The sequence below is a fragment of the Alligator mississippiensis genome, chromosome 4, assembly GCF_030867095.1.
Source record: "Alligator mississippiensis isolate rAllMis1 chromosome 4, rAllMis1, whole genome shotgun sequence".
NCBI lineage: Eukaryota > Metazoa > Chordata > Crocodylia > Alligatoridae > Alligator > Alligator mississippiensis.
The window spans coordinates 163,164,627-163,186,490 of NC_081827.1; the positions used below are offsets into that span (position 1 = coordinate 163,164,627).

Sequence of the window (21,864 nt, forward strand, 5' to 3'; positions counted from 1 at the left end):
TAGTCCTATAGAACCATGGTTCTTGGTAGAGATGCAGTGATGCATCTGGTATTGGATTGGCACTGATATAAAGAAATTGGCCTGATATGGCCAATAAATGCTGTTCATGCATGCAGCCACAGCTCAGCACATAGGCAGTGAGGAGCACAGCCCGGCAGCTTGGAGAGCTGTGTCCAGCTGGTAAGTCTGTTGTGGTGGAAAGGGAAGGGGCATGGGGGGGGGCCAAATCAACGACCCCCCCCCATGGTGAGGGAGGAGTTGGGTAGGGGTTGGGGCAGCGCTGCACAGCCAGGGTGGAGCGGGATGGAGCCATGGCTCATCTGGGGGGCATGGGGAAGGGGTGGCAGCTCCTGCTGCTGCGCACACGTTGGGAGCAGGATGGGGGGGCTATGGTGAAATTTGTGGTGGCTGCAGTCCCCCCATAACCCTCATCCCAGCACCGCCTGCCCTGAGCATGGCCTTGAGTGCAGCTCCTCATGTGCCGGGCTCTTCCCTGGCCCCAGCCCACAGTGGCATCCCACTCTGCCCCCCTGTGCAGGTCCAGGGGCACATGCCCTCCCAGGCTGTGTGCAGCAGTAGGAGCCACTGCCCCCCTCTCTCCCAAACAAGCTGTGGCTCTGTCCTGCCCACCACAGCTGGGCAGCGGTGGCCCCAGCCCCTGCCCCACTCCCTCCCTCACTGCAGGGGCCTTGGTCAGTTGTGACCACTTTGCCTGGCAGCCAGGATTTGGTGCAGGGGGCCCAGACCAGCCTAGTCCCTAGCATTGTTGTCCCTAACTCAGGCAACTGCTGGGGATGGAAAAGATCATATGTAACACCTTGGTGTGGAGAAAGGAGACAAGATGTGGGTGGAGTTTTTCAGCACCCACATGAGAGATGTCCAGCTTCACAGTGCAGTGTAATAGAGCCATGCCACACTTGGTCAGGATGACTAGGGCTATAAACAGGCTTTGTCAAATGAAGCAGATCAGATCCCTGGCTGCTCTATTTCACTGGGTGAGAAATGTACGTTGTCCATTGTCCCACACTGGGCAGGGGCCTGGTACTGTGGGCAGTGTTTCTTGCTTACAGAGACATGCCTCAGAGGTTCCCTGGGGCACAAGTAAATGTGGAGCCCTGACCTTCTCCACTTACAGAGGTGTCCCTTACAAACTGTCTAGGGCTAGGGCATATCTCTGCAAGATGGGAACGCTGGACAGGCACTTTTGGTGGGGGGCCTGATCCTGCAAGCGAATTCCTAGGGTATGTAGGATAGGGTTGCTGGAGAACACCTGCCCAGAGCAGCTGGAGAGTGCAGGCATCTCCAAGCTGCTCACACTCTTGTGCCATAAAGCAAATGAACATCTGCTGCAATGAAGTGGCAGAAACTAATAGCACCTTTGTCATGGCCACAGATTTTTGGGGGTATTTGTGACAAAGGATGTGAATATCTGTTTGCTTGGCCTTTGTGTTGCCATAACACTTTTTTATGACGGCACAAAGGTTTTTCCCCTAGGGTAAGTAGTGAGCAAAAGCAGGGAGGGAATTTTCATTTCTGTGTGGTATTGGTGAGATGAGTGCTGAAACCCTGGACCCATCTCATGTCCACATTTTTGTAATGCAGAAAAGAGACCTACCAATGATTAGGAGGCTGGTGTAAACTCCTTTACAGAGAGATGTAAAGAACTTGCTCTGCTTAGCTTATTGGGAAGACTGAGGGGACTTGATCACAGTGTAGAAGTACTTTCAAAGGGGGAAGAAAGTACCAGGTACTACAGGACCCTTTGATCTAGAGCGGAGAGAAGCAGGACAAGAACTGACATCTGGAAACAGAACCCAGCCAAGTTCAGCCTGGAAATGAGGCTCAGACATATAGGCTAGGTACAGACTTTCAAAAAGCCTGAGGCAGAATCGGTCTAAGATACGTGGTTTTCTGTAAATGGTGTAGTTCAGGTGTGAGCAAAATGCGGCCCACGGGCCAAATGCGGCCGGCCAGGCCATTCTATCTGGCCTGCGGGGCCCCTAAAACATTAGTTATCTGCCCCAGCTGCCTGTCATGCAGCCCTCAATGGCTTGCCAAAACTCAGTAAGCTGCCCTCCGCCTGAAATAATTGCCCGCCCCTGTGTAGTTAGATCGGTAGTGAACAGAATACACATTCGCCCAGGAGTGGGGTAGGGTGGGGGGGGCTGCAAATTTTAGACTGAGTTCTGCCATTTTTAAACCAGTCTGCGCTGAACTTCTGCTCTGTTACGGGTATAGACCCGTTTCCGATCACTTATACTGGTAAAAGTGTAATGTCTGTACTTGGCCATGAGGAGGGTGACCGGCCATCAGCACCAACTCCCAAGAGAGGTGGTGCCAACTCCACCTTCAGTCTGTATCTGTGGACATTAGGGGACATCTTTTTGGATGATGCTTCAGCGCAATGCGAGTTACTGAACTCCTGGTCCCTTCTCATGTCAAAACACATGAATCCAAAGCGTGTCTTCAAGGCTGAGTTGCCTACTGTTTCAGCGTCTTAATCCATTGGAAATATATCAGCATGAGACACAAAGGACCAGCCGGCTCAGCTGTTTGCGTCAAGCATACCCACGTGCACATATGGCAGTGAGATAATGCCCGCTGTGCCTTACTGCATGCTGTCTTGCAGATGCTGGCTCCTGGCCTGCTGCCTTGCAGGACATGATAACAAACAGCACAGAGTGCTACAGGTAAGGAGAGGAGGGAGACAACCCCCCAAAACAAACCCAACCCCAAACAAAACACCAACTAATTGCAAATCCTCAGCAGAAAGGTGGCCCAACAAATGGCCTTCTTTGCTTGGCCTGTGCTTTTGTTGTAGGAGCACAGTAAGCAGGTCTGGCTCTTAGCATTTGGGACTTGCGCTTCTCTCTTTTCAGTAGGCTGGTCCACCCTGCTTGTTTGTTGTGGAAGAATAATTGTAATGACCAATGCTGTGCATATCCTCACAAGGGGAAAACAGTGAAAGCTTATTAATGAATAATACCTTGTCATCAGATGACATGAAGTGAAATATTACGGCCTGGACTGTGTGTGTGTGTGTGTGTGTGTGTGTGTGTGTGTGTGTGTGTGTGTGTGTGTGTGCTGGAGCTGTCAGTAAGTATTAAATTGGGTGAAGGCAAGACAGTTCAAGGGTTTGGAGAATGCACTTTTTTTTAAGCTCTGTTGGAGAGCTGCAACCAAACATAACAGATTGTTGCAAAGAAAACATGCAATTCTGGGGGGCGAGGGGGGGCTTTTGCTGTTGATAGATCCATCAGGGAGCCCTTTCCCTTGGTTTCAACTAAGATGTGTAAAGGAATGCGTGAGGGAGGCAGACAGTGCTGCCTGCATGGTGGAGGAGAGTGCTTTGTTCTCAGCTTGTATCAACAGGCTCAGAAATGAACTTTACCTCCCAGTGATGGTATTAAAAAAAATAAATAAATAAAAAAATAAATTCTGTTCTTAATAACCTCCCCTGATTAGCTGACCCAGGCAGCTTGCTTCTAACCGGTGACCTCCTCTCCACCCTTCTCTCCAAGCGAGTTGGAATTAAGTTATCTGAGAGCCTGTTGATCGTTCATTGGGCTGACACAGGAAGCCAAGGGAACAGTTCCAGTACAGTTATAAACATGCCAGGAGAACAAAGGAATTCAGTTTCTTTGTTTGCATGGATGATGAGGACTGAGCTAGCGGAGTGGGGGTTGGAAGGCAGTGGTGGTGCATTGTGCTATTCCAGCTTCCATTACAAAGATTGTCGTTCCTCTAACATACGAGTCTCTTCCTCATTAAACTTCAAGCCAGTCTCTTGATTTCTTTTGAATTCCTCAACTTAGCTTGCCTGTAAAGCCTTCACTGAAATGATATAAGCTATTGCAGGCCTAATTTCAATGGATGCTGCTGGAATTTTGAAAGGCTCCTTTCTATTTTTTCCCCCTATCCTTGCGCTTCTCATCCTTGCAAAGGATCCTTTTCATAACCTTGGCTGCTGTAGGGTTTTGTAGAAAGCTCAGTTTTGCTGCGGATTCTATCTGAGCTTCATTAGCGTTAAACACAAGAGCATTGCCTTTTTCAGAAGAGGAAAGCTCTTTTGACCTTCTGGAAGTTAACCCTGTCCTGTCGTAGGCAGTGGAATGGAGGGGTCTCATGACCCTTACAAAGCACATTCAAACCCTACAATGAGCTTTGATGTTTAGCAGGTGGTGGTGTTATGGACTGGCTTATAAAGGCATTTAGGCACCTAAAGGTGCAAGCAAGAATCTATTATGGATTTTAAAAGCATCCAGTTGCCATTCATTCTGATTTGGTGTTGGATGCTTAAATGGGCTTTCTAGAAATGCCTTGGCCTCCTATCCGCATCTTTCAGTGTGTAAAAACTATTTAAAAAAAATCTGGACCTTTTTAGGCCCACAATTCTCTTTATAGCTTTCAAAGGGGGGCAAATGCCACCTCACTTGTTGTAGAGGGGACGCTAAAGTGGCCCAGGGCTGTCGGGGAAGCCAGGAAAGCAATGTATTGCTCTGCCTTCTAAGTGGTGCTCGACTAGTGCACCAGTGATGTTGCTCCTTAACATGTACCTTCAGGGTCAAATCATGACCACAGTTGTGTGTCAAACTCTCAGAAAAATAAGAACGTTGCTCCTCTCACAGGATGAAAATAATCCTTTCTGTCTTTAATCCCGAGTGCATCAGTGCAGGCAGTCTCTCTCATTGCTATAGATTGGGCATGTCTGCGTGTGCATATTTAATGCAATTCAATAAACTCCAGCACAATAAACGCTGGAGTTTATTGCTCCCGGGCGCCATGTTTACACATGTGCCTGGGACCACAGCACATTGAGCCAGGTTGGCAGGGGGCCCAGGGGGTCACCAGCCTGGGGTTGCTCCAACCCAGCTCAACTTGCTGCAGAGGTGCTGGTTGGGGCATGAGGGTGCTCCAGGAGTGCATGGCTAGTTGGCTGGCAGCTCCAGCACTGAAGCACCCTCATGCTCCAGCCAGCTGGGTCAGCATCTACATGTGCACTGTTGCAGAGTTAAAAAAACAAAAAAAACCCAAAAAAACCTCTGCAACAGTATAATACTTGTATTTACAAGTACTGTCCTGCTGTAGAGTTTATTAGTTTACTTCAGCCTAATAACCCTGCATGTGTAGATGCTGAGACATTTACTGTGGAGCTAATTAATGTACTCCACAGTAAATGTCTTGTGTAGACGCACCCATTTATTGTGAGAGTAGCCTTCTAGGATGTGCCAGACTAGGCTGCCATTAAGTGGGGAAATATTGGAAGGGGTTTTATGGACTCCTGCGCTAACCTCTGCCTCAAGTCAGTTGGGCAACATTATGCTGATTATGCAAAACCTCAAAGACCACATGTGCTGCCACAAGTTGCACGTGAGTGGATTCAGATTCTTCCTATTTCCAAATAAACCCCACTCTGCTTTGTAACATTGACACTGGGCTGGGGCCCAGGTCCCTTGGTAAGCAGGAGGCTGATTCTTCTCTCCCCTGTGTTGTGCTTGCAGTGTAGAGGTAATTGGACCTAGGTTTCTAGTGCCCTCTGGGAATGGGGGCCTGTAGAGTGCCATGCTGAAGTCTTTCACAAAGTGCTGACCCACTGTGCTGAGGTCTTTGCTGAGAGACTGAGTCACTTGGATTGCCTATGTGTGGGGCTAAGACAAAGCCCTCTTCTCACACTTGCTTAAAGAAGGTCTCTGTCCTCTGTTCCTCTAGGTGAGGTGCTGGGTGCTGTGCTGTAAACACCAGCAGTTCTCTGTCCTCAGTTATCTATGTTCTTTGAATCTTAACAAATGTTAGCCAATTCTGTGTGGCTCTGGAGAGGATTGGATATTACCTGCTTTCAGCATAAGTGCCTCCTAATATAGTTCCTCTTCCTCCATTGCATTTGCTGAATTGTCTTAAATGCATCTTTTTCTTCCCAAGTGGCCTAAGTAAGTGTAATTGCAATAGCTCACAGGCTTCCAGAAGCTGCGTACATCGCATTGCATGTTGCTCTGAAATAATATGGCTGTGCCATGGAGGGAAGTACTGCTTTGCTGGCCTCTTGTTCTCTTGCATATGACAAGGTTGCTGTGTGTGAATATGTACATACAGCCAGGGCTGCTGCTTTGCCTGACCTTCCTTTTCTTCTGCAGGCTGGGGCAGCTTGATTTGGGTTGGTTGTTATGCATAATGGCAAATCAAATCCTGTGGAGTCTAAATATGGGAGCCAGCAGCCCTTTCTTAGCCTCTCCACCTCTTGATCTGTGCCATGCGCCATGTAGTCGGAGTTCCTGACCTTTCCGGAAGGGATAACAATCTGCCAGGCGTAGTACCTTTCTTTAGTCCAACAGTTGTTCTGAAGTGCCTTGCTCTTACAGCTAGTCGGCTAATGTTCAGACTCTACCTATGTATAACCCAAGCATGTGGTGGATCTTCATGCTTCTAGTGTTGGCTTCTTTACCCTGCCCAATGGGGCTGACATAAGAATTAAAATTGGTGTGAGCTGGTGTCCTCCTGAGCTTTGTTTATCCTCCTTTTAGTGGCACCTCCGAGAGAGCTATGCAGGCTGCCAATCTCAAATCCTTTCACCTGGAGCTGCTGGTTCTGGGGTTCAGTGTTTGCCAGTGATGCAAAGGGGGAAGTTAGCATGCAGCTACACATTGCTGTGTGCAGGGTTTAATGTCCTGTTGCCCTGCCTGGATATATGCAGCTTCTTGCCATTTGTCCTGTCTGCTCCTCCTCTCAGTTGAGTGACACGTGCCTGACAACTGAAAGCTGAGAAGCCCCTAAAGAATAGATATTTTTTTCATGAAACAATATTTATCACTTCCCTGCTGCTTTTCGTGGGTAACGCAGCAGCAAATCAGTTTAAATGTAGAATTCTAATAAAGGTTCTGGCCTGCCCTGTCTGAAAAAGCAGGTTTATCGCAGGGAGCAGAAGGAAAAGGCTAAACTTGGGTGTCTAGCAGCAAAAGAGATGCATATTTATGGGAGACTTCCTTGTCAGACGCTGCCTATGCAAAGATGCTGCTGTCTGGACTCTGATCAAATAACTTGGGAGACAGACAAGTCTTCTAGTCTCTCTTCCACCATTTGTCACTTCCTCTGTTTTTTGTCGGAGTTCTTGGCTCCAGGAAACGTTGCAGGAAAGGGCTAAACCTTTTTATAAAATATCTCATCCCCCTAGCCAAGGAGCAGATGGCTATGGCACCTTCTCAGACTTGGTGCTTAGATCTGTCTTTGTATTTGGTGCCCTTAAACTCTGTGCATAGCTAGTTGTGTTCCCCCGCACGTGAGGAAAGCCAGTTTGCTTGGAGGAAACTGCCTGGTGTGTGTTTACACCTCTGGTGGCAGCTGCCTTGTGAGCCAAGGAGTTGGAAGAGTCTGTTTGCTTGTATGCATCTTGCATGCCTGGGCATGGCAGCCCTGCCAGGTGCTGGCTACAGAGAAACTGCTGAGAACATGGGATGGGTTGGAGAAAGGAGCACGTTGCCCCATTAGCTTTCCCTTCTGCCTTGTTAATGGCCCAAACCTGTATTTATTAGCATAGCTACACTTATTTCATTACAAGCTAGATGCTTGTAGTTGAAGAGGCGCAGGCCAAGCTTCTCTTCCCTGCTGTAGTTGGGTTGCACAAGTAATGTGTGCATTGGGTGGGACTGTCTTCAGTTGTTCACCAACATGATTAGTGGCTCAGTCTCTCAAGGTGGGAGAGAGATTCAAGTCCTGCTCAGTCTGCTTCCCTAACTAACTCTCAGGTGAAACATCCTGACCTTCTCTGGAAGACCCAAGTATAACATTTTATGGCCTGTTAAGGGAGATGGTTAGCTATGTTGATGTGAAGTCAGGCAGAAGGTAGGGCAGGATGGCACCTTAGAGACCAACTGGTTCAGGTCTTGCCCTGTTAAAGTCGTCTTCATTGCTCCTAGCTAGACTGCTGCGTGGATCGTCTGCTCAGGCACTTGTTGGTGCTTAGGGAAGAGGCTGCCGCTGTTTCCTTGCAGAAGACCAGAACAATCCAATAGGTCTGTGAGGTCTCCAGATGTTGCTCCTGGTGCCTTCCTTGGTTCCTCATCTCATGGCTGCAAGCCATATCCCAGTCCCCTTTGCTTGGGTGTCGTCTCATGACATTCCCTCTTTTTAAAACAGCCCTGGAGCTCAAGGACTTCATGTATTGTCTGTCCTTACTCAGCAGGCTGTCAGGAGCCTGACTAAGGGTGAGCAGAGTGACCAGACAGCTTCCTTACACTAAGTATTGCTCAGTCCTACTGTCAAAAGTAGAGCACAATGTGAGAATTTCTAAACTCGCGGTGTATGCAAGCATGCCAGTCTCTCATCAAGAACAGAAGGGCTCTGGTAGCAAACTCTTGGCAAGCTTCACTTTCCTAGTCATGCTTGTGGTCTGGTGTCGACCTCCCCTAATGTGCGCACACATATGCGTGTTCTCCCCCTTCCTAAGAATGTCCTCTTTACATTCCAGTAAATGTTATGAGCCCTAACCAACCTAATCCCAATCAATCTTTGGCACCTCTTGAATAACGGGGCCCATTTTGTCCAGCCAGGGCACTGGAGGTGGAACTTGAAAGCAAATGGCACCTACCTTACCACTTCCACTGGCAGCTTGGCCTCCAATTTGTCACTGGCTTACTGTGTGCTCCCATTTCCCCAGCAGCCTGCTATTAAGCTAGCCAATGTGTTCATGCAGTCACCAGCCCAGCAACTGGCCAGTGCGCAATGCTCCTAAATCATTCCTGAGAAGCCATTCTCACTTGTGCTGCACAGGTGCTGTCCATTTTCCCAAGTGGTTCCTCTTAACTCCTTGCCATTCATAGCCACAAATATTTTGAGCATCCCACTGCCTAGCATGTGGGTGTAGTATGGCTGGCAACTTCCTTGGACTTGCAGGAGCTGGAGAGCTTTGGATACAACAACGGGTACAGCACCAGATCAGCATTGAATGGCATCATGTACATCCTGTTATTGAATGAAGCTTCTGCCACTGGAGTGCTCCCAGGGTGATGGATGAGAGCTGACTGAGTGCTCTGTGCATCGTTGTCCACTGCTTTGCTTAAAGGAGTGGCATTTCTAACCTTCAAGCGCTCTAGCAGGCAGTGTCTGGTGCTGCTGCTGTAGCTGCTAATTGAATGGGAGAAATTGAATTCTTCGTACCGCACGCTTCTTGGCCTGCTCTCAGTGCAGCCCCAGAAGCATGAGGAAGCAGCCGCCTAGTAAATATGCTGCCTGTCTTTATTGCCCTCTTGCAGTCCCAATAAAATGACTCCACCTAACCTTTCTCTTGTGTGGGAACGCTTCCAGAAGTGGACTCTTTTTTTTCTTTCAGGTTTGTTACAGGGAAGGTGCATACTGCCCCTCCTGGTCTGTTCCTGGCTTGACTTCCCTGAAGGTCTTGGCAATATGACCAACCCTAAACATTCAAAAACTGACTTCTTTTAATACCTCATCCCTTGGAATTGTTTTGATTTGCTTTTTGGGTTGTATTTTTAAGCCTTTGGAGAATTTTTTCAAGTTCTTAAAGTTTTTTTTCTACATCCAAGGGGACTAGAAACTTTTTTTATATAAGAAGGCAGAGATTCTGGTGTCTTCAAGTGAGTGTAGGATTTTAAGAGAAGGGCCAGATCATGGGTTGGCAACCTCGCTAGCTCTACCTCTGGCCTCTTGTCACATCTCACTCTGGTCCAGTTACATGCCTTCCCTCCTAGCTTTGCTTTGTCTCTTCGCATTTAATCCTCCTGCTCGCTGTCTATTGGAGCTTTATGATCTGTGGCCTTAGAAAGACCTCTCATTTACAGAGCAGGAAACCCAGTCTTTGTTTGCATGCTGTTGAGTGACTTTTGTCACGCCATTGACAACCAAAGGTGACGGCACACATGCATGCCGCAGCTCTCTGGGGCTATTAGCTTGAGCCTCATATTGGACATCATAAGGAAATTCTCTGAGGGCTCCTTCAGAGGAAGAGACCAAATAGTTGGTTTCCTGGTCTTGAGCCTCTGGTACCCACCATACCCTGTTCCGAGGCTGAGTGAACCTTTTGGAGACTGTTTGTTTGTTCTACTGCAGGTTTGATGTGAAGACTGTGTTGTCCCAGTGCTGCCTTGTGACATTAGGAATTCAACCACCCAGAGCATGCCTCTGCTCTCTGCAGTGCCTCAGTGAGGTGAAGAACAAGATTCAGTTTCCCAATACATTCATGCTACTTGTTCAAAGTACCTGAAGGGCCACTTGGCTACCTTGCTACAGGACGGTGAGCAGCACTGCACAGTGGAACTCTTGACCACCAACTTTTGGGCATGTTGCTGCTACACAAGCTTAGAGTCATCCTTTGTGACTTGAGGTCCTTTTCGACTAGCTTTTTCATATCCAAATTGAGAACTTGGAAAGATGGACTTGCATCTAAGCCTTCTGGATGTCTCTGTGTTGAGTTACAGTATAAGGTCTTCCTGAAATGGCTGATATTTCCTGAGCCGTTAGTCCTGCATAGGTGCACCATGTTTCTGCTGGCTCTCTGACCTGGAACTGTACTTGTCAAAGGCCCACTCAGCTGCCTGATCTCTGCTAGTGACCAAACATATGAAGAAGCTTCTCAAGAAATGAATGCTTGGACCTGTAGCTAAGGAACTGGCTGGCTATCTGCCTGTGAATGAAGGCTGCCAGATGTGTTCAGATGTGTGGCTTTTCATTCAGTTAGGGTGGGTGAGACTCTGGAGGAATCTAGGTCAGGGTACCAACAACCATCTCCACTTATGAGGTTCTTTGTTGGAGTATTTTACTACAGGCACTCATTCATGCAATCAAAAGGCTAAAACCTCATTTCATATCACCAGCACTGCTCTAAACGGCACAAAACCTGCTGCCTCTGTCCCCAGTGAGTTGGGCAGGAGGAGAAGGGTCCATTATCTCTCTTCCCAAGGGAGCTTGCTTAGTCTTCCTAATACTAATTCCTCTCTGAGTAAGCTTGTGGGGAATTCCAGGAAGGCTGCATGATAAACACCGGAGTAGCATCTAGCAGTATACAGTTTCCCCAGCTGTCTCTCTGTCACTCCATCTGCCGTTGCCTTTCAGGGTACTCCTAGCTGAAAGAAGCCAGGAGCTTTTGGGCAGTGGTGACCAGCCTTGGCTCTTGGGTCCTCCACACCCATGCCTCTTTCTCCCTGGAGAATGCAAACCAGAGCTGACTTGTGGCACTCTCGACCTCCGTGTGTGCTGTGTTGCTCTCCTCCCTCTTGTTTCTTAGGGCATAGTTAGACATAAGTGTGTAGCATTTCAAATGACCTTAATGCTACTAAAATGGAGTGGACAGATGATGTACAGTGCTATAAATCTACCCTAAATATACTATATAAGACCCTGGATGAAAGAGGGATAATTGAAGCACTTCACAGGGATGCCTTAGTGGGGGAGGTAGTTGCATATCTGTACCCCCCTGAAGTGGTAAAAATGAAAAGGACTCGAAGCAAAATGTGATATGCTTTGTTTTGGTTATGTCTGCCCGTATCTTTAGCTCTGGGTGCTTTCTCCCCTCATGGGTGTTGGACCATTAGCTATGAAGCTGTTGTGTGGAACAATCCTGAACCTCATGAATGGGTGGAAGAAGGCTGGCACTGTTCATCTGGCCTGACAGCTGACAAGGAGCCTGAGCATCTGGAAGATAGTTGGCAAATCTGCAGGAGTTTACCTGTACTTTATAAGTGGGTACTTCGGGGTTGGAGATGCTATGTGACAGGGGCATTGGCTTGCCCTCTAACTCTCAGAGGCTGGTTAGAAGTAATCGTGTGCAATGACTTGACTTGTCCTTCTGCACAGCCCAAACTTGCCAGATGCAGCTCATTTGAGCATGTAAAACACCCCTGGTGAGTAGCTTGACTAGCTTTTGATGTGTAAGCTTAAATGATTGCCATCTACGGTGGGGAAAACACTAACGTTGGTTCATGAATTATGCAGAGCCATGTGAGCAGTCAGTGCTCCAGCCTAACCCATGGATGCTTGGAAAATTAAGTGTCTGTCAAACTTTAAATTGCAGAGCAGCAGTTACTGTCCACGCATGCACTTGGTCAATGTATAATCAACCCCTCCTGGCAGCGCAGTGCACTCATTAGGTAATGGAGGCAATCGAAGCCGTCTCCTGCTGTACTCCAGCAGTCCCACTTGTACAATGTAGTGCGACCAGGAGCTGACTCTCTTTGCAAAGGCAGGCTGACCAGTTCCTTGCAGGGATGCCCCTTGCACTGGCCCTTAGGTTTTTGGGGTTTTTTTTGGGGGGGGGGGATGGGGGGGGTGTTGTTTTTTCTTCCTTAACTTGAAAATTGCCCCTCTTTAGTCAAGCCTTAATCTCCATGTAAAGTTAATGTGGTGTAGTTGTGACCACACTTATTCATAGTCCTGTGGCTACTGCCAAACCTTGTATCACTCCAGTCTCCAGTTCCCCTCTCTAAGGTCTCAAGTTCCAAGGGCTTGTGTCTTGCTTCCCCATCTCATTAGTAAGGCCCTGGGTTGAGACTCCCAAAGCAGTCAAGGGTGCTTAGACCTCTTCTGTTAATCTTGGCGATAGAGGTGTTTGGTTCCCCTTGACTGCTTTTATGGCTGTCTCTTCTGACCAATCTTCCTTCCTTTAGGAACACTGACTTCTGGGATTTGGATTTGTAGCCCAAGGTGCAGGTTCTCCTTGTAGCTAGTATATCTACTTTGAGATAGTAGCTACTTCTACTAGATAGTAGCTCAAAGTATATCTACTTTGAGATGCTTTACTGTTCCTTTAAGGCATTGACACACTTTGCCTCGCTCATGGGGGTGCAGGTGAAATGCTTTTTTTCAGTTCCCAAGCCCTAGCACTTCCCATCACCTCCTTACCCACTTACTTGCTCATAAGGTGACTTTTTGTCTTTCCGCACCTCAGTCCAAACTCTTGTCTGCAGGTTTAGCTTCAGTTGCCCACAGGACATTAAGTCAGTAAGATGTGAAATGGAGATGGGTCAAGTTTAAAAAAAAAAAAGAAAAAAAAGTAATGCTCTGTCTACCCCACAACTTCTGATCCCTGGCTGCGTGGGGGAGAGCAAGCTTGAGCACTGGGTGCATCAGTTCTGCAGTTGGGCCTGCGAAATACTCTAATGCTGCTGGTGCTGCAAGATGGAGTCCCAAGTCCCAATCCCCCGGGCGAGCACAGTAGGCACCCTTTGGTAATGGGCATTGATTTGAGGGCAAGCTTCCTCTTCTCTGGCCACCTAGTGCCTTGGCTTGAACAGCTACCAGCTGCCACCACTCTGCACCGTGCAGCCTTTGTCTGTGTGTGGCATCATGTGGGAGGTCAGTGAGTTGCAAGCTGACTGCGAAGGGAATTTGTTTTTCTTGAACCTTGGTGCAGTTTTCAGCCCGATACTTGGTGTTTATGTACCCAGTGGTGTGAGCTAGCTGTATTTACAAATGCTAGTGGTGGGGGAGGGATAGTTCCTGAGTCTTATCAAGATCACAATGATGATGAGCTCTGTGCTTGGCTGAAAAAGCTGGTGGGAAGGCTGGAGACTCTTTCTCTCCAGGGCTGAATCATCTGTTGCCTCTGGGGTTTTTCTTTGTAAACTTTTGCTCCTTGTTAACATCTCCCCCTGCCAACTGAATGCTGCCATGTTGGCTGGAGACCACGCAGAATACCCGGACCCAGTGCTGGCACTGTATATTACTTCAGCATTTATTTGTCACTTGCTTGACACTTCCAGTTGCTGCCTTCCCTTCTCAGGTTCTGCATTTCATACAGCTTATCTGTCTCCACCCCTCCCAGCCTACACTGATTTGCGATAAGGAAATAAACAACTTTGAGTTGCTTCCAATAGTGGGTCTGTGTGTCTTTTTTTTGCCTTTTTGTTTTTTACTGCATCATAAACATGCACTGTGGGCAAGCCATTTAAGTCACAATTGTATTTAGCGTGTAGGTTATAACTTCATAGAGCATCACATTTACAGTGTGCTTAGGAAGGTCACGCAGGACAAGGTAGGAAAACAATACACATGCCATTGGTAGGTGTGGCTGGCTTGCTGCAATCTATTGGATATGTGGGTGTCATAAATGAGCCCCACACTTTCCCTGAATGCCATGCTGATCCCCTTCCGCTGCCTGACTGATTGCTCTGCCTCCTGCCCGGTGCTCCCTCCCAATCTGCTGCTCTGCTTTCTGCTCCCTGCCATGTCTGCTACTGTGCTGCTGGTCCCCTCCCTGATTTGCCATATGCTGCACACAGAGGCTGCCTCTGCCACTTGTGGCATGTATGCCCCAGGTTGGCCCCCTCCTCTGTCAGATCTTTCAAAGCACGTAGGTGAGGCGGAGAACCTGTGCTTGCAACATTGGTTGGGAGTTTCTGCCTTTAAACAGGGCAGCGGCTAGCCCCAAGTCAGGTGTATCAAATACAATTTGCTTAGCTACACCAGGCAACACTTCATGTTTCATGTGGCATCTCTGAGCGCATTCCCACATTGGCTTGCCTGGCATGCTTTTTGCTGCCCTGGGTCTGGGTCTTGCGCTGGGCTGTGGGTCCGTGCTGTTCGTTACTGCACGAGGTTCCTTGGGAACAGCCTGCAGCAGTGGGGCTGAGACGAGCTGTGCCAAGCCTGTACAGGTAAAGCTACCGTCTGACTGACTAATACCAGAAGAGTTCCTCGCGCCACCCCAACCTGTCAGCTGGCTCGCTTGCCTCCTGGTCTATGAAATCAGCATCTGGGGCCTCTGCCCAATGCAGTGACTCAGCATGGAGGGGCCAGGTGGCCTGCGGCTATCGTTCTTCTGGCTTTCCCAGGGTCTTGCAAGGAGAAGGGCACCTGACAAATGCATTTGCCTGGCCAGAAAAGGAAGCAGCTTGCTTCCTGCCTGTTTGAGGAACAAAATGGCGTAGGGCTGCTATATTGATCCAGAAAATCCATAGGCATGGGCTCCTCTCACTCTGAAGCCAAGCCCTCCAGACGGTGCTCTCCTGGTCCGATGAATCAGAGTATTGGAGAGGCCTAATTACCACCTCCGCTCTTTGGCAATGCAGTCACTGCCCCTCCCAGCTTCACTGGGCTGGATTTAGAATAGCTGCTCCCTACATCTCTTATCATGTCTGAAACTCTGACTCAGTTCTCTTCCCCCCCCCCCCCCCATTACCCCCACATGTTGTGACTCTGCACCTGGGTCACGTGTTGGAGAGGGAAGCAGCGGGGGCCCTGCTGTCAAAGTGCAGTGCAAGGCTTGTGCAGCGCTTGACATAGCCGTAAAAGGCAGCTCTTCCTTGCTGTATGCATCTGCCTGGGTCACCCCCCTCACAGCCAGTGCTGGCTTGAGCACTGTCCTGATGTGTCTCTCCCCTTAAGTGGCCTAGTAGGAGTCTGGGGAGAATGGCTGGAGGGGTGCAGCAGTGGCTTGCCTGCTGTGGTAAAACCCTGGAGATCTGATAAGTCTCCTGGGACTGAGGGTAGGCAGGGCAGTAGGGGAAGGAGCAGGCTCTGGCCTCTGTTACCTCTCTGGTATGAACCCAGTGCAAGGCTGTTTTCTCTTTCCTGCAATGCATCTTCTGTCTGCAGACCCAGGGGCTCCCATGGTCCCCAGGAAGCAGGGTGGGGTTTGAAAACCTTTGTGTGCAAGGGCTGGCTTTAAGCCCATTATCTTCACACTAATCCCCTGCATTAATAATCCTGATGCCCAGGATGAGCGAGCCCCCCTGTTGTGGGCCAAGCATACGGTACATTAGTGTTGCTGCATGGATGTGGGGAAGTGAGGCACGGTACCCCTCCCTTACCGTTCCTTCTTCCTTGAGCCCACAGCAGGCAGGACTATGTTGCTCTTTGTGCTCCCGCTACACAGCCTTTCTATCCTAGGCCTCCTCTGGCCTGGGTTTATGGGGGGAGCATTTGCAAATCGCTGGCAGCAGTGTACTGCTCTAAGGTTGATGGGAGGGTGTCAACAGCTTGTGTTGGAGACCTCCGATTCTGATGGCAACAGGTTTTCTGAAATCTAGCAAGCTCCTTGCTGTACTTTCAACTCTTTCGCCTAAACTCGTTGAATCATGGGGCCTTTTGCTAGCCGTCTTGTGCCACCTGCTATTGCTGCACTGATGCAATACAATACTGGCAAGCAACACCTGGCTAAGGCAGGGCTTCCACAATGGCTGTTCTTCTGAGGCCAGCTTCTTTCCTAGAGCTAACAGTGTTGGGGAGGGAGGTGGCCCAGGCTTTGTCTAGCTTATTATATCCGAAGCTGGAAGTAGGGATGCTCTGGTTCTGCTAGCCATTCACCTACTGATCTCTAGCTCATGGCTGTAGGTAGAAGCCCAAGCCATGGTAGAAGCTTTTCCTGTTCAAACAAGCTTTTGCAAAGCCTTATTGAAGTGTTTGGTGTCAGCAGCAGGGGTGGGAGGCAAGGGATATTAGTATCCAGGTGTGGTTGTAGTAGAGCAGTAGGGATTTATGAGAAACCTGCCTCCACCGTCAGAAGCCCCTGGCCAATGATGACAGCCCTGGATTGCAGGGACTCCATCACTGAATGCTCCCTGAAAACAAGGCTGCCTGGTCCTATAAATCTGATCTGCTTTTTGGGGTTGGACGGTATTTCCCCCACAACCTGAGAGGCATTCAGGGCAGCTGTCACGATGCCCGCTGTCCATGGCAATATCCCTGCCACGGCTCTGGGATAAGCCAGATGTCACTGCCTCTTGGTGGTCTACCCATGTTCAGCCTGGCAGAGCAGAAATGAATGTCGCCTGGAAGGTGAAGCTTGACATATAAATGCACAAGGGAAAGGAGGGCATGTTCTCTATGAGATGGTAGGCTTGGGCAGTCTCTGCATGTGCTGTTCTTGGCTGCTTGATGATGAGGCTTTTGCTGGCCAGCGGCTTCTGTCTGGCTTTGATTTAATGGGACTGCACTGAAGATAAGGGGGAATTTCATCTTAGTCCAAGCTGAGCCCCTGCCTTTGCATCTCAGGAAGAGCCAAGCAAGGACCCACCAGCTTGCCTTGCTGGATCAAGCAGCTGTCCAGCTCTAAGCTACTAGATTCAGACCCATGAGGAAGAGGGGAAGAACTCTGTAGCCCATTCCCCATCCCCTGAGCTCCTGTGGCAGGCACCTGTGCACATCACTACATAGAGTACCCCCATCCTCATGGATTTTTCCTGGATGTCTGTGACCAGATGTGTGGTATGCAATTGCCAGGAGAGTCCCTCTGACTAGGATTCCTCTACCATGGGAACCGTTGCCTTCTTGTCTGTGCGCACGTGGAGGAACCTGTCCAACAGCCTCCTTGAAGTGTGGGAGGGGGGCAGCTTTTGCAAAGGTTCTGGCACCACCCTGAAGTTTTGGGGTTTTTTTTTTTTTTTCCCTGGCATTCCAGCTCAGGGAGTGTCAGCCCTTCTTGCTGCTCTGCTTTGCCATTAACCCTCTTTTGCACCCTTTCGTAGTGTGGTGCAGAGGCAGCCTGCCAGTTCATGTTGCATGTGCAGTACCCCCCACCCTGGGGTGTGTTCTGGGCAGGGAGGCTGAGGATGAAAGTATCCCTGAGACCTTCCTATCTCCTAGTCCTGAACCTTTGGCATTCTGAGAACCCAGTGAAGCAATGGGGTCCTTCCCCTTTTCTCAGCTGGGTTTGTCACGTTTCTTCCCTACCTCTTAATCTGGGAGCATGGTATCATGACTGGAATCTGGCACACCCTTGTGAGCCTCTCCTTTAATGGGTGTGGGGCGGTGGCTGGTGTCTCCTCCCCTAGCCGTGCAGCAGGCTGGCTGTGCCACCCTCCCAGCTCCGGAAGGAGACGGGTTCTTCTGAATGGCAGTGGAGAGCGACTGTTCCTGCTCTTCTCCAGTTGCTGGAGGTGCAGCTGATTTTGCTGTGAAGTTCTGAGACCTTACTTAGTGAATCCTAGGTAAGTGCCTGCCCCTGCGGTAGCACTGCCTGCTCTCTGTATGCTTGCTCTGGCAGGCGTACGTTGCTGTTTAAAGAGCAAGGCTCTGCCCTAGGTTGGGCACTGGGCAGCAGGGCATTTGTATGAGGAAGTGCAAGGCTTGATCTCTCTTGCTTTTAAGACATTTGGAGGATATCCTAGGAGACAGTGTATGAGGTTCTGTTTTATGCTAAGAACTGAAACCCTTGCGGCTGGTTTCAATGTTCATCTCTCTCTGGAAACTGGTCTTGAAAAAGCTCCTCTGTGCTACCCACAATAGCTGGGGCCCTGCCCTACTCTGTCCTTCTGCCCAGGAGCATCCTACGTGGCCTTCAGTGAGCAAGAGTTTCTCTTGCAGCAAGTCCTGGCTGCTGCGAGTGGTAGTTCCAGTTGCAGACTCCTTTCGTGTCTCAACACGTGTGGTGAAGTGCTGAGCAGTGGGGTTCGTTAGTTTGCCTCATCTTTTCATCTTCTTAATAAGGCTGTGCAGCAGGACTCCTTTCTGGGTGAGTGGGAGGGCTGCGGGTAAAGTGACGCTGAGCTACACGTGGTGCATTCACCTGGGTTTGGAGCAGTCGGGTGGGTGTGGAGGGACAAGACAGAGGCCATCTTTATGGTGATCCTAGTAGAAAAGGGAGGATTGGTTCCAGCTTGGTTTCTGGCTGTGTTTTGCCAGTTTACTGGACAGAGGATGTGACCTTCCCTTCCTCCTCTCTGCAGAACAGCCATGGAGGTGATGAACATGATGGAGCAGCCTATCAAGGTGACAGAGTGGCAGCAAACATACACCTATGACTCGGGCATCCACTCGGGGGTGAACACCCAGGTACCGTCTGTCAGCAGCAAGTGCATCGTGGATGATGATGACCTCTATGGCAAACAGTACACCATCAAGAAGACCACCACCACCACCTACAACCAGGGAGGGGGCCAAGGACAAGGTAGGGGGACACAGTTGATGGGTGAACCAGATGTGCATGTGTGTACATGCAAATTGAGCTATTTTGTCCCTGCCCTCCTTCCACCTCCTCCACCAAATTTCTTGTGGCCTATACTTAAGTCTGCATATTTCCTTTTTCCATGAATTCCTCCTTCTCCAGTGACTTGGGAGTTCATATGGCTTAAAATATCCCCCCAGCCCTGCTGAACGGTTTGGCAGCAGGTCATGGCCTGGGAAGGATCTTGCACAGAGGCACAGCCAGCTCTGATGCAGAGTTTGATTTCCCTGTTTGTCTCCAAGGTGCTCTAATCTGTACACTCAAGCTAGGAACTGGCTGATCCCAGCCTGGTGATCAGCCATCTGTGCCACTCAATTACCTGGCCGCTCCAGGGGTGGGAACTGTGTTTGTGAAGCAGTTTGCATTGCAAAGTGGGTGCCTGCACAGATGAAGCAGCTGGCGATGGTGCTACTTCAGATTTCTGGAAAGGGGAGAGGGAGGAGAAACACACCCAGGATAACCTGCTCCCTGATTGCCTCCATACAACTAGCATTGCTCCCCGTCAGCAGAGTTTAGTGTGCCTGAATGTTGTTGGGCAGCAAAAATGCCCCACCTATGCTGGGATGAGGCAGGGTGGGGCAGCATCTGTAACGCTGGGATTTTTGCTCTGTTTTTCCTTTACAAGAGAGTGAGTCACTGTAATTCTTGCCTGCCAAAGCAGGACCCAGCTCAACTGGTGGTCTCTTTTGTATTGACTCCTTAGGAAAAGGGCATTTAAGCTTCCAGGAATACTAATCCACTCCCTTTTCTAATGTCTGGGCACAGGGAGGATAGGGAAGCTTGCAGAGCCCAGCTCCAAGCCCAACCTTGGTACTCCAGCATCGTTCTTTGGGTTCACAATGGGAGCTGTGGATGTTTTTATTGTTTGCTAAGAGCTGAACATAGCCAGGTTACTGAAAAGAGCATCTCCCCTGGGCTGAGCTTCATTTGCCCCAGTAACATTGAGGTGAAAGGCTGTCATATCCCTTTCCTGGTCCCCAAAGCCAGCTGGTCCCAACTCAGATACCCTTAATTTTTTAATTAACAGGCCTTGTGTGACAATGGCCTAATCATGCTGCCTAATTAAGTGTTCTCTTATCTCTGCACTGCCGTATCTGTTTACGCTTTGAAGCACCAGCTCCTTGTGGAGCATGCTGGTACTGCTGACATTTCTGGTGTCATTTCGTTAAGCTCTTGCTCAGCTAATTGAAATCTGGATGCCTGGCTGGGAACTCTGTGCAGAGTCTCAAGGCTAATGATCCCTCCCCATCTTGTTCTTTTCCTCTGCAGCTGACATGGAGGCTCAGCTGGCCATGACGCGGGCCCAGCGTGTCCGGGCTGCCATGTACCCGGAGACCTTGGAGGACCGCTCCTTGCTCATAACCACACAAATGGAGGGCCAGCAGACCAATGTGCAGAGGCTGGCCGAGCCCTCACAGATGCTGAAATCGGCCATTGTGCACCTGATCAACTACCAGGATGATGCAGAACTGGCCACCCGTGCTATCCCGGAGCTCACCAAGCTGCTGAACGATGAAGATCCGGTAAGGAAGTGAGCACTTCCCAGTGCAGACTTTTTCATTGGCAGAAGGCCTTGAGGGTGGGCTCTGGGGCTAGGTGTAAGGTGAGGCAGTTGGTTGCCATCTCTAGCGTGCTTTATCCTTGGCTTCACCTGCCTCTTGCCCAGTGTCTCTGCTTTGCCAGTGCTCCTGGTTCTGACTCTGTGCAGTCCCTCTCCTTCCCCACCCATCTGTTGTGCCAGCCTCCCTCAGCCCTCAGTATGGCACTTGCTGCTGTTGCTGATCACGATGTAGTTGGCTTGTTCCCGGAGCAACAAGATGGTTAAAAATAGCAGTCCTCGGATGTGTGTGCTGTGCAGGCTCTCACCTCAGGATGGCCCAGCCTGTCAGCTGTGGGAGCAATACAGTTAAATAAATGGCTCCCATGTGCTGGGCCCTCTATTTGAGAGGTAGGGACTTGCCTTCTGGTCGCATTAGTGGGAGGCGTGTCCCATGCCTCGGTAGCAAGTGGCTTTGCCTGGGTGTGTGGATCAGGGTGTTGGTTGGGCTTTTTCTTCTATTGGCAGCTTCTCTCACCCCTAGGTTGTCGTCAGCAAAGCAGCCATGATAGTGAATCAGCTCTCCAAGAAAGAGGCCTCGCGCCGGGCCCTGATGCAGTCCCCGCAGATCGTGGCTGCTGTGGTGCGCACCATGCAGAACACCAGTGACTTGGACACTGCCCGCTGCACCACCAGCATCCTGCACAACCTCTCCCACCACCGTGAGGGGTTGCTCTCCATCTTCAAATCTGGAGGCATCCCAGCTCTCGTGAGGATGCTCAGGTATCTGGGTGCCTGATGTGTGGGGGTTGGCTGGCATTCGGCCTCCAAGCTACCCCTTTATGTTGACTGCCAAAGCCATGCTGAGTTTGGCAGGACAACCTCTGTTGCCAGGAAGTGAGAGGAGAGGAGGGGAAAGACTCGTGGTGCACTGTGTGGGTACAGCACCTTGTCTGAGTCCCTCTGGCAACTGCTGTGGGGTCTGTTCAGTAGGTTCCAGGCTTAGCTGAAATCTGTTCCTCACCAAAGAGGAACGACTGCATCAGCATCTGCCACTCCTTGGATCCTTCCCAAGAAAGCTGGCTATGGAGCCTCCTAGGGTTTGTTCAGAGTGGTGCTTGGCCAAGCTCTGGATCTCTCTGATTCACAGCATGAGGACAGTCACCGTCATTACTTCCAACCTGTGTTAAGCAGGTTTAAGCTATTCCCAACCCCGGCACATCCCAGGGCATCCAAATTGTGCCAGGCCCAGAGCCTGTATCCACTGCCAGGGGTCTTGCCCAGCTGCCACAAAATGGAGTAGACTTCTGCAGCCCTCCTCCTTCCTCATACCTTCATTAATAGAGTGAATGACCTGCCTTTCACTGCAGGGTTCAGTTCCCTGGTAGGTAACAGCACTAGGGGGAAGGGATAGGCCAGAGTTTAAGGCCCTAGGTTACGT

The 21,864-nt window shown here is 49.8% G+C and overlaps 1 protein-coding gene across 4 annotated transcripts in view; it reads left to right on the forward strand.

Moving 5' to 3' along the window:
* JUP (junction plakoglobin) overlaps positions 1-21,864 on the forward strand; it is a 51,371-nt gene that overhangs the window by 15,139 nt on the left and 14,368 nt on the right. For 3 of the 4 annotated variants that reach the window (XM_059726950.1, XM_059726951.1, XM_014604713.3), the window contains 3 exons: positions 18,609-18,829; positions 20,156-20,409; positions 20,968-21,206. In XM_059726950.1, coding sequence (XP_059582933.1) covers positions 18,616-18,829; positions 20,156-20,409; positions 20,968-21,206 — 707 coding nt within the window. In that variant the 5' untranslated portion in view covers positions 18,609-18,615. Of the gene's footprint in view, positions 1-17,770; positions 17,871-18,608; positions 18,830-20,155; positions 20,410-20,967; positions 21,207-21,864 lie in introns of those variants that run through there. The other variant, XM_014604714.3, reaches the window with a different exon arrangement.